Consider the following 13,358-nt stretch of genomic DNA (forward strand, 5'->3'; position numbering starts at 1 on the left):
CAATTGGAAGTGACAGAAACATTCTTAAGAAAAAGCATCCTTGAAGTGTGTGTCCACAAAACATCTCATACTGACTGAACATTTATCATCCATTCACCAATTCTGATTGAAAATTAATAGTACTGCAATTGGTTTCTTCACCCTGGCTGCCAATAATGTAGCCTTGGATTGACCTATAGCCCCTTGGTGCTATTCTAAGGTCAGACCCTGCCAGCATTACACCACTGTGTCAAAATATGTCAACAAACCATCCGCACTACAGGAAGAAGAATGACCTTTCATTTCTTCATGTACAGAGTCCTGATAAAGCCAACAGAGGCTAGGTATGCATGAACAGCTTTCAAAACTGCTTGACACTCTCAACTTCTAAGTTTTCCCCAGTGTATTTGTCAAAGCACAAACAGAAAATACTGCAACTGTAACTTTCCATAATATTACCACATTTATATAGGTATGTCATATTCCACAAATCTCTCCTTCACCACAGTTTAAACTTTGCCAAATAACAGAAGTGGTCTCAATTCAGTTGTCTCCAGCAGAACATATCCAACCACAGAAATTTTTGCAGGCAACGTGGACTGACTTTAGGGGTGCTTGTTTCTCACATCTGCTGAAGAAAAAAATTTGTAGTTTGGTGCTCTTTTAATCTATTTTTTTTTTTACTTTGTTTCTGTGATATGTAACATTTTAATATCAGTGCTTAAATAAGTTTAAAACTATATTAACATTAAAATTTTAATTTTGGTTTACAAACATCCAAGATTAACTCTTTTAAAAGACAATGTAAAAATGCAAACCAGAAAAAGGTGAAACAAAACTGAGCTGAATTTTGTAGTTCTGGTAACAACAAGGTAGTCAGCATTCAGTAACATTACAATGAAATATGGAGAACAATTGTTGAAGTATACATCTTTAGTAAAGGACAGACGCCCTTTGTGGAACTTCAGTTAGTGCTTCACTGCTCCAGTGCCCGGTTTGATCCTGGCGCTGGGTGCTGTCTATGTGGACCTTGTGTCAATGACAGTGCAAATTTCTTCCTGGGGTGCCAATTTCCTCCAGAATCCTAAAGTCATGGGATGGCTTAATTGGCGACTGTAAATTTTCATTTAGTGCACATTAACAGCAAAAAAGATCCAATGAGAGGTGTGGACATGTATAAGAAAGATTCAATTGCAAAGGCACAGGGAAATAAGCAGAGGGAAATTCAATGGAACAGTTCCCGGGAGCTGACTTAATCTGACAGGTAAAAAGGCCTCCTACTAGGTCATAATTTTTGCTTTTTGAAGTTGCATTGCCAGTGTTCTCCAACATAATCATGAGAAGCCAGTAAATTGACAGAAATCCATCAGTACTTACAAAATACTTTGAATATGACCTGGTTTGTTGCATAATAAATAACCAGGTTTATTTTAATTGTGTGCCAACTCATAATACTGCTTAGCAATCTCTCTGGCCCCAAAAAAGTGGATTGTAATTTTCCTCAAAATATAATGAATATTAACTTAACCTGCAGCTACTCCTTGGTTGTGTTCTCTACCCCCACTTCAATATACATCATACTTTAAGACATTGCCTAAAAATTGTACTTTTTACTTCCTACTTTGCTATCTGGAGAATTCTTCATTATGATTAAAGGCATCACTGTTGATTGATGCCAAAATTCTATTACATTAATTTCAGTGGATTAATAGAAAATAGTGATGAGTGGGATTGCATTTGTAATAATAAAACTACTTAACTGTGTGGCTGTAACAACACATCTTTTACAGGTTGTGCTTGCGCTCAGATCTGCATGAAGTCCAAATTAAATTTCACATTATGGAAGTCTATGTGGTAGATAAAACACTCCACTTCAAAAATAATTTTAAAACGAGCGTATGCAGGATTTCAGCTTTTTTCAGCTGCCCAATCAAATAAAAATAAAACATAAAAATACGGTAGAGACAAATGAAGCGGCCATTGTGTGAGTGGACTAGTGTAGAGTGATGAGGCTTTGGCAAGGTAAATTTGTTCTCCTTTGTTCATTAGTTAGTGCAGTGATAAAGGGCTAAGTGTGAGATGTGGGAATTCTAGGAGAGCTCCAGCTCCTCAGGAAATGTGTTAAGGAACTACAACTGTAGCTTGATATCCCTCAGCTCATATAGGAAACTGAGGAGGTGAAAGATAGTACCTATAGGGAAGTAGTCACCCCCAAGTTGCATAGGTAGGTACCTGGGTGACTGTAAGGAGACGAAAAGAAAATGGGTACTTAGTGCAGAGTACCCCTGTCTCTGTTCCCCTCAATAGTAGGTTTACTGCTTTGGATACTGCTGAGGGAGACGATCTGCTGGGGGGAGCCACAGCTACCAGCTGAGCTCACTGGGGAAAAGGCTATTCTGGATTGGGTGTGGTGTAATGAACCAGATTAAATTAGGGAGCTTAAAGTAAAAGAACCCTTAGGAGGCAGTGATTATAATATAATAGACTTCACTCTGCAATTTGAGAGGGAGAAGCTAAAGTCTGATATGTCAGTGGAGTAAAGAGAATTAAAGAAGCATGAGAGAGGAGCTAGCCAAAGTTGACTGGAAGGGGACACTATCAGGGATGATGGTAGAACAGCAATGGCTGGCTTCTGGGATCAGTTTGGAAGACACAGGATAGATACATCCAAAAGAAGAAGAACTATTCTAAAGGCAGGACAATGCAACTGTGGCTGACAGGGGCAGTCAAAAACAACAGAAAAATGAAAGATATAATATTGCAAACATTTGTGGGAAGTTAGAGGATTGGGAAGACAGACAGACATACTTTATTGATCCCGAGGGAAATTGGGTTTCGTTACAGTCACACCAACCAAGAATAGTGTAGAAATATAGCAATATAAACAATAAATAATTAAATAATAGGTAAATTATGCCAAGTGGAAATAAGTCCAGGACCAACCTATTGGCTCAGGGTGTCTGACACTCCGAGGGAGGAGTTGTAAAGTTTGATGGCCACAGGCAGGAATGGCTTCCTATGATGCTCAGTGTTGCATCTCGGTGGAATGAGTCTCTGGCTGAATGTACTCCTGTGCCTAGCCAGTACATTATGGAGTGGATGGGAGACATTGTCCAAGATGGCATGCAACTTGGACAGTATCCTCTTTTCAGACACTGCCGTCAGAGAGTCCAGTTCCACCCCCACAACATCACTGGCCTTACGAATGAGTTTGTTGATTCTGTCGGTGTTGTTTTTAAAAACCAACAGAAGGCAACTAAAAACCCATAAGGAGGGAAAAGGTGAAATATGAAGGTAAGCTAGCCAATAATAAAGAGGATATATAAAGTTTTTTTTCAGACAAATAAAGAGTAAAAGAGAGGCAAGAGTAGATATTGGACCGTTGGAAAGGTAGTAATGGCGGATAAGGAAATGGAAGATGAACTTAATGAGTATTTTGCATCCGTCTTCACTGTGGATGACACTATCAGTATGCTGGAAATCTGAGAGTGTCAGGGGCAGAAGTGAGTGCAATCATTATTACTAGGGAGAACGTGCTTGGGTGACTGTAAGGTCTGAAGGTGGATAAGTCACCTGGACCAGATGGACCACACCCCAGGGTTCTAAAAGAGGTGGCTGGGGATATTCTGGAGGCACCGGTAATGATCTTTCAAGAGTCACTAGATTCCGGAATGGTTCCAGTGGACTGGAAAATTGCAAATATCACTTCACTCTTCAAGGAGGGAAAGAGGCAGAAGAAATTATCGGCAAATCAGTCAGACCTCTGTGGTTGGGAAGATGTTGGAGTCAACTGTAAGGGATGAGGTCGCAGGGTACTTGGAGGCACATGTTAAAATTGGCCTAAATCTTCATGGCTTCCTTAAGGAACAATCTCGCCTGACAAATTTGTTGTAATTCTTTGAGGCAATAACAAGTTGGATATACAAAGGAGAATCAGTAGATGTTGTGTACTTGCATTTTCAGAAGGCCTTTGACATAAGGCTGCTCATGGTAACAGAGGAAAGAAACTAGCATGGATAGAGGATTGGCTGTGACAGGAGGCAGAGTGGGAATAAAAGGAACCTTTTATTGACTAGTGACTACTTGTGTTCCGCAGAGGTTGTTGTTGGGACTTTTTATGTTTTTATGTTATATGTCAATGGTTTGAAATATGGAATTGATGGTATAGTGGCCAAGTCTGCAGATGATACGAAGACATGTGGTGGGGCAGTGAGTGTTGAACAAGCAGGGGAGTTGCAGAAGTTTGTAGACAGATTTGGAGAATAGGCAAAGAAGTGGGAGATAAAATACAGTGTCAGGAAGCATACGGTCACGCACTTTGGTAAAAGCAGTAAAAACACAGGCCATTTTCTAAACGGGCAGAAAATTAAAAAATCTGAGATGCAAAAGGACTTGGGAGTCTATGTGCAAAATTCCCTAAAGGTTAACCAAGCTAAGTCTGTGGTGAGGAAGGCAAATGCAATGTTAGCATTCATTTCAAGAAGACTAGAATATAAAAGGAAGAACATAATGCAGAGGCTTTTTAAGGCACTGGTGAGGCCCTACTTTTAGTATTGTGAGCAGTTTTGGGCCCCTTAACTAAGAAAGGATGTGCTGATATTGGAGAGGGTTCAGAGGAGGTTCGTGAGAATGATTGCAGGAATGAAAGAATTGCCATATGAGGATCATTTGATGATGCTGGGCCTGTACTCACCCAGAGAAGAATTTAGAAGAATGAGGGAGGACCTCATTGAAACCTATTGAATGTCAATATGAATGGATATGGAGGGAATGTTTCCTTTAGTGGGAAGAGTCTGGGACTAGAGGGCACAGCGTCAGAATAGAGGGATGTCCATTTAGAACAGAGAGGAGGAGAATTTCTTTAGTCAGAGAGTGGCGAATGTGGGGAATTTCTTGCTACAGGTGGCTCTGGAGGCAGTTATTGGATATATTTAAGGCAGATGTTGACAGGTTCTTGATTAGTCAGGGTCTGAAAAGTTACAGGGAGAAAGGCAGGAGAATGGGGTTGACGGGGAAATGTATTAGCCATGATTAAATGCAGACTCAATGTGCCGAATGGCCTAATTCTGGTCCTATATTTTATGGTCTTTATGGTGATGATTGACATTTCTGGTTCTTTAAGTGTTTTTTTTTGCTTCTGATTCTAGCTTTTGTAGTTGTGTATGTCTTTCATCTAGGGTAAAGTTGCTTTCTTTGGAAAGAAGTAGGCTAAAGTAATAATTGTTGAGTAGACAAGGTACTATAAATACTAGATACATTTCCTTTGGTAGGGACATTATTATTTAAGAGGCACACAATTGACTTATTTAGTAAAAGAATCTGAGGGGAGCTGGAAAAAAAAATCAACAAATGACATGGTCTAGAAACCACAGTCTTAGAAGGGGTGGTGGAGGCAGAAAAGTACAATATGACATAGGACATAGGAGTAGAATTAAGCCATTCAAAACATCAAGTCTGCTCTGCCATTACATCACTGCTTATTTATTGTCCCACTCAACTCCATTATCCTGCCTTCTCCCTGTAACCTTTGACACTCTGAAAAATCAAGAACCTATCAACCTCTGCTTTAAATATACCCAAAAACTTCTAGGACAATGAATTCTACAAATTCATTACTCTGGTTAAAGAAATTCCTCCTCATATCTGTTCCAAATCTATTTGAAGGACCAAATCTGACCAAATCTGGTCCTAGACTCACTCACTATAGCAAACATCCTCTCTATATCCACTCTATCTAGGCCTTTCAATATTCAATAGGTATCAGTGAGATCCCCTCTGATACTTCTAAACTGAAGTGAATACAGACTTAGAGCTCTCAAACACTCTTCATATGTTAATCTCCTCTGGATCCTCTCCAATGCCAGCGCATCTTTTCCCAGATAAGGGGCCCAAAACTGCTCATAATACTCTGTGCAGTCTGATCAATGCCTTCAAAAGCCTCAACATCACATTCTTGCTCTTATATTCTAGTCCTCTCAAAATGAAAACTAACTTTTCATTTGCCTTCCTTACCAATGACTCAACTAACAAGTTAGCACTTGAGAAATTCTACACAAGGACTCCTAAGTTCCCTTGCACCTCTGATTTTTTGAATTTTCACCTCATTAAGAAAATAGTCTCTGGCTTTATTCCTTCTATCAGAGTTCATGACCATATACTTCCCTACACTACATTCCATTTAGAAACATAGAAAACATACAGCACAATACAGGCCCTTCGGTCCACAAAGTTGTGCCGAACATGTCCCTCCCTTAAAACTACCCAAGTTTTACCCATAGCCCTCTATTTTTCTGAGCTCCATGTAGCCATCCAGGAGTCTCTTAAAAGACCCTGTGGTTTCCTCCTCCACTGCCGTTGCCAACAGCCCATTCCACACACTCAGTACTCTCTGAGTAAAAAAACTTACCCCTGACATCTCCTTTGTACTTGCTTTCAAGCACCTTAAAAATATGCCCTCTCATGCTAGCCATTTCAGCCCTGGGGAAAAGCCTCTGACTATCCACATGATCAATGCCTCTTATTATCTTGTACACCTCTATCAGGTCACCTCTCATCCTCCATCACTCCAAGAGAAAAGGCCAAGTTCAATCAACCTATTCTCATAAGGCATGCTCTCCAATCCAGGCAACATCCTTGTAAATCACCTCTGCACCCTTTCTATGGTTTCCACGTCCTTCCAATAGTGAGGCGACCAGAATTGAGCACAGTACTCCAAGTGGGGTCTGACCAAGGTCCCATATAGCTGCAACATTACGTCTTGGCTCCTAAGTTCAATTCCATGATTGATGAAGGCCAGTACACCATCCACCTTCTTGACTACAGTCAACCTGCATAGCAGCTTTGCGTGACCTATGGACTCAGACCCCAAGATCCCTCTAATCCTCCACACTGCCAAGAGTCTTACCATTAATATTATATTCTGCCATCATATTTGACATACCAAAATGAACCACCTCACACTTAGCTGGGTTGAACTCCATCTGCCACTTCTCAGCCCAGTTATGCATTCTATCAATGTCCCATTGTAACCTCTGACAGCCCTCCACACTATTCATAACATACCCAACCTTTGTGTCATCAGCAAATTTACTAATCCATCTCTCCACTTCCTCATCCAGGTCATTTATAAAAATCACAAAGACTAGGGGTCCCAGAACAGATCCCTGAGGCACATCACTGGTCATCTGCCTCCATGCAGAATATGACCCGTCTACAGCCACTCTTTGCCTTCTGTGGGCAAGCCAGTTCTGGATCCACAAAGCAATGTCCCCTTGGATCCCATGCCACCTTACTTTCTCAATAAGCCTTGCATGTGGTACCTTATCAAATGCCTTCCTGAAATTCATATACACTACATCTACTGCTCTTCCTTCATCAATGTGTTTAGTCACATCCTGAAAAAATTCTATCAGGCTCGTAAGGCGCGACCTGCCTTTGACAAAGCCATGCCAACTATTCCTAATCATATTTTGCCTCTCCAGGTGTTCATAAATCCTACTGCTCAGGATCTGCTCCATCAACTTAAAAATCACTGAGGTAAGACTCACTGGTCTATAATTTCCTGGCTATCTCTACTCCTTGAATAAGAGAACAACATCCGCAACCCTCCAATCCTCTGCAACCTCTCCCGTCCTCATTGATGATGCAAAGATCATTGCCAGAAACTCAGCAATCTCCTCCTTGCCGCCCCACAGTAGCCTGGGGTACATCCCATCATGTCCCGGTGACTTATCCAACTTGATGCTTTCCAAAAGCTCCAGCACATTCTCTTTCTTAATATCTATGTTCTCAAGTTTTTCAGTCCGCTGCAAATCATCCCCACAATCCCTAAGATCCTCTTCTGTCATGAATACTGAAGTAAATGATTCATTAAATACCTCCGCTATTTCCTTCAGTTCCATACACACTTTTCCATTGTCACACTTGATCGGTCCTATTCTCTCACATCTTATCCTCTTGCTCTTCACATACTTGTAGAATGCCTTGGGGTTTTTCCTTAATCCTGCCCACCAAGGCCTTCTCATGGCTCCTTCTTTTTTTCCTAATTCCATTCTTAAGCTCCTTCCTTCTAGCCTTTTCATCTTCCAGATTCATATCATTACCTAGTTTTTTGAACCTTTCGTAAGCTCTTTTTTTCTCGACTAGATTTACAACAGCCTTTGTGCACCATGGATCTTGTACTGTACCATCCTTTCCATGTCTCATTGGAATGTACCTACTCAGAACCCCACGCAAATATCCCTTGAACATTTTCTACATTTCTTTGGTACGTTTCCCTGAGAACAGCTGTTTCCAATTTATGCTTACAAGTTCCAGCCTGATAGCCTCATAGTTCCCCTTATTCCAATGAAAGGTTTCCCTAACTTGCTTGTTCCTATCCCTCTCTAATGCTATGGTAAAAGAGATAGAATTGTGATCACTATCTCCAAAATGCTCTGCCACTGAGAGATCTGATACCTGGCCAGGTTCATTTCACAATACCGGATCAAGTACAGCCTCTCCTCTTGTAGGCTTATCTACATATTGTGTCAAGAAACCTTCCTTAACACACCTAACAAACTCCACCCCATCTAAACCCCTTGCTCTAGGGACATGCCAATCAATAATTGGGAAATTAAAGTCTCACATTTCAACAACCCCGTTATTATTTGCCACTTCTTTGCCCGTTCTCCCAATCTAAGCACTTTTGTAGACTCCCTGCTTCCTCTACACTATCCGCCTCTCCACCCATCAGTGTAATGTTCGCAAACTTGACCACAAAGCCATCAATTCCATTATCCAAATCAATGACATAAAATGTGAAAAGATGCAGTCCAAGCACCAACCGCTGTGGAACACTGCAACCGTCACTGGCAGCCAACCAGAAAAGCCCCCTTTATTCCCAGTCTTTGCTTTCTGCCAGTCAGCCAATCTTCTACCCATGGTAGCATCTTTGCTACAAAATACTTGGATGCACACTTGAAAAGTTATAACTTACAGAGCTCTGGAGCAAAAGTGAGAAGTGGATTAACTGACATTGAAATGGGAAGCAGAATAGACTTACTAAGTTTCTAACATTCTATCGCCTTGAACCGACACCCTAATACCAACAGAGGTTTTAATTTCATGTAACATGGATCGTCAAACAATTAAAGGCAACTAACTTTGAAATTAGTGGTCTCACTCTTACAAAATCCAAATCATTTAGGCATGGTATGTGCCTTCAGAGTGAACTGAAAACAAAATATTTTTCTTCAAAAAGAGCTGCATTAAATTGAAACAGATTTCAACACATAACTAAATATATGAAATTATATTGACATTCAATAACCAGTATTTGTGCATTACTTTGTAATATGCCAAATATTTTACCAAACCACAAACTAAGAGTGCAGCTCTTAAATAACCAAAAAGAGAAAAATAGTTGGCACAGTGAAGAAGAGAAGAGAAATTTTATTTGAGGGACTTACACAAGAACATTGGAGTTTCAACAGAGCAATTACAGTGTGGTTGTGTTGGCATAGAGATTGTTACTTTTGAACAAAATTATAGTTTGCTCAATAAAAATAATCAGTTCCATTTGTTGCAATATAACATACTGACAACAAATATTAGGAGACATCATCCTGTAGCTTGATGCTTTGGGACCACAATAATTTAAGATCAAGCTCCCTCCATATCCAAAAAAAAATCTGGTCAGATAATTACAAGATGGTGGAAACTTTAACAAATGTTAAATGATTTAAGTTATCAAATTATAAATATATCCCTGTTACTTTGGCATGTTTCTGATAGTAAACATTCTATATTGTCTTTCAACTACTGAAAAACTTACTTTGCAGCAAACTTTGTAAGGAAGTTTTACATTAATCTTTTGGCAAATTAAAAAGCTCAACTTATGATATGAAATGCAATTATTTGTATATTTTTATATGTAATATCTAATGTACAAAACAATCTATCTAATATAGAGTCATAGAAAACTACAGCACAGAAAAGGTCCTTTGGCCCATCTAGTCTGTGCCCAATCATTTAAACTGCCTAGTCTCATCGACCTGCACCTGGACCACAGCCCTCCATACCCTTGCAATCCATGTACCTATTCAAATTTCTCTTAAACGTTGAAGACGAAATAGTACCCACCACTTGCACCAGCAGCATGTTTCACAATCTCACCACCTCTGAGGGAAGATGGTTCCCCTCATGTTCTCTTTTAACTTTTCACCCTTCATCTGTAACCCACAACTTCTAATTGTAGTTTCACTCAACACCAGTAGAAAAAGCCTTTGCATTTACCCTATCTAAACCCCTCGTAATTTTGTATACCTCTATCAAATCTCCCCTCAATCTTCTATGTTCTAAGGAATAAAGTTCAAACCTATTCAATCTTTCCTTATAACTCAGATCTTCCAGACCCGGCAACATACTGGTAAATTTTCTCATAACTTTTTCAATAATATTTCTTTCCTGCAGGAAGTGACCAAAACTGTACACAATACTCCACAATAGACCTATACAACTTATACAACTTCAACATAACATCCCATCTCCTGTACTCAATACTTTGATCTATGACAGTCAATGAATTATGGATCTGTATCCCCCAATCCCTTTGTTCTACCACACTCCTCAGTGTCCTATCGCCCACTGTGTAAGGCTTACCCTGGTTGGTCCTCCCGAAGTGCAATATTTCACACTTGTTTGCAATAAATTCCATCTGCTGTTTCTCAGCTCAATTTTCCAACTAGTCCAGATGCTGCTGCAAGCTTTAATAGTCTTCCTCACTGTCCACTACACCCCCAATCTTGGTGTTAGTCACAGATTTGCTGATCCAGTTAACCACTTTATCAACCAGAGTTGATATAGATGACAAACAACAACGGTCCCAGCACCGATACCTGCAGAACTCTACTAATCACAGGCCTCCAGTCAGACAGGCAACCATCTACTATCACTCTCTGGTTCTCCCACGAAGTCGATGTCTAACCCAATTTACAACATCATCTGGAATGCCAAGTGACTGAACCTTCTTGACCAACCTCCCATGAGGGATCTTGTCAAATGCCTTGTTAAAGTCCATGTAGACAACATCCACTGCCTTGCCTTAATCAACTTTCCGGGTAACTTTCTCGAAAAACTCTACAGGATTGGTTAGACATGACCTACCACACACAAAGCTATGCTGACTATACCTAATCAGTACCTATCTATCCAAATACTCATATATCATGCCCCTTAGAATACCTTGCAATAACTTTCCCACTACTGATGTCAGGCTCACCGGCCTATAATTTCCTGGTTTATTCATACAGCCTTTCTTAAACAGCAGAAACAACATCAACTATCCTCTAATCCTCCTGTACCTCACCTGTAGCTAAGGATGATTTAAATATCTCTGCTCAAGCCCCTGCAATTTCTGTACTTGCCTTCCATAGGGTCTGAGGGAACACCTTGTCAGGCTCTGAGGATTTGTCCACCTTAATTTGTCTTAAGACAGCAAACACCTTGTCCTCTGTAATCTAGATAAGGTGTATGGCCTTGCTGCTGTTTTGCCTCAGTTCTACAGAATCTGTGTCCACTTCCAGAGTAAATACAAATAAATCCATTTATGACCTCCCCCATCTCTTTGGGCTCCACACATAGGCTGCCATTCTGATCTTCCAGAAGACCAATTTTGTCCCTTGCAATCCTTTTGCTTAACATATCTGTAGAAGCCCGTAGGATTCTCCTTCACATTGTCTGCTAGGGCAACCTCATGCCTTCTTGATTTCTTTATTAAGTCGTCTCTTGCATTTCTTATATTTAACTACCTCATTTGTTTGTACTTGCCTACACCTGCTAAACACTTCTATTTTTTTTTCTCTCAATCTGGGTCTCCATATCTCTCAGAAATCAAGGTTTCCTAAACCTGTTATCCTTGCCTTTTATTCTGATAGGTACATACAAGCTTTGTATTCTCAAAATTTCACTTTTGAAGGCCTTTCACTTACCAAGTACACCTTTGCCAGAAAGCAGCCTGCCCCAATCCACATTCTGATTTCCACTTTCTGATAACATCAAAATTGGCCTTTCTCAAATTTAGAATCTCAGCTCCAGGACCAAGACCTATCCCTACCATAATTACCTTGAAAATAATGGCATTATGATCACTAGATGCAAAGTGTTCCCCTACAAACACTTCTGTTACCTGCCCTGCCCTATTCCAAAATAGGTAATGAAGTACTGCACACTCTCTCATTGGGACTTCTATGTACCAATTAAGGAAACTCCCCTGACCACATTTGACAAACTTTATCCCATCTAGTCCTCTTACAGTATGGGAGTCTAAGTCAGTATGTGGAAAGTTAAAATCACCTGCTATCACAACCTTATGTTTCTTGCAACAGGCTGTGATCTCTCTACAAATTTGTTCCTCTTAATCCTGGGGACTGCTGGATGATCTATAATATAGCTCCATTAATGCAGTCACACCTTTATTATTTCTCAGTTCCATGCATAAAGCCTCACTGGATGAGTTCTCCAGTTTGTCCTGACTGAGCACTGCCATGACATTTTCCCTGAGAAGTAACGCCCTCTCCTCCTTTAATCCCTCCTGTCTTTGTCTGTGGTCTTAACAACATTTGTCTGTACAACCACTCCACTGTTCTAGAACTGTGGTTCTCAACCCCCTGCAACTCTAGATTAAAACCACTTGTGCAGTACTAGCAAATCTTCCCACTAGGATATTAGTCCCCCTGCAGGTTAGGTGCAAAATGTTTCTTCTGTACAGGTCCCATCTTTCCTGCAAGGGAGCCCAATGATCTAAATATCAAGCCTTCCCTCCTACACCAACTCCTTAGCCATGTGTTAAACTGAATGATCTTCTTATTTCTGGTACAGGTAGCAATCCTGAGATCACAACTCTGTAGGTACTGTCCTTTAATTTAGCAGCTAACTCCCTGAACTTACTTTGCTGAATCTTGACTATCTTCCTACCTATGTCATTGATATCCATATGTATCATAACCTCTGGCTGTTCACCCTTCCACTTAAGAATGCTAAGGGCTTGATCCAAGATGCCCCAGACCCTGGCACCCAGGAGGCAACATACTATCCAGAATCTTATTCTCATCCACAGAACCTCTTTTCTGCTCCCCTAACTTACAAGCACCCTATCATCAAAGCTCATCTCTCTCCCCACTTCTCCTCTGAGCCACAACACCAGAGATCTGACTTTTGTTACGAATTCCCGTAACTGGATCACTTACCAGCAAAGATAGAGAGGTCCGTTGAAGTCTGATGGTACTATTTTTAAAAGTATTTATTGATAAAAAGCACAAAAAGAAGATTAATGCAAACATACAGATAATATACGTCATCAATACTAAATCTAAGCGCGGGTATAATAATAACCGATAAGA

General features: G+C 40.4%; 1 protein-coding gene across 4 annotated transcripts in view; it reads right to left on the reverse strand.

Annotated features, from left to right (window-relative positions):
* Positions 1–13,358, reverse strand: part of cdin1 (CDAN1 interacting nuclease 1) — a 165,719-nt gene that overhangs the window by 38,657 nt on the left and 113,704 nt on the right. The window contains exon 12 of one of the 4 annotated variants that reach the window (XM_059955823.1): positions 230–607. The exons of the other annotated variants lie outside the window; for them this stretch is intronic. Within the exon in view, the coding sequence (XP_059811806.1) occupies positions 523–607 (85 nt within the window). The 3' untranslated portion in view covers positions 230–522. Of the gene's footprint in view, positions 1–229; positions 608–13,358 lie in introns of those variants that run through there. 4 annotated transcript variants of the gene reach the window in all.

The sequence above is a fragment of the Hypanus sabinus genome, chromosome 2 (genome assembly GCF_030144855.1).
Source record: "Hypanus sabinus isolate sHypSab1 chromosome 2, sHypSab1.hap1, whole genome shotgun sequence".
Classification (NCBI taxonomy): domain Eukaryota; kingdom Metazoa; phylum Chordata; class Chondrichthyes; order Myliobatiformes; family Dasyatidae; genus Hypanus; species Hypanus sabinus.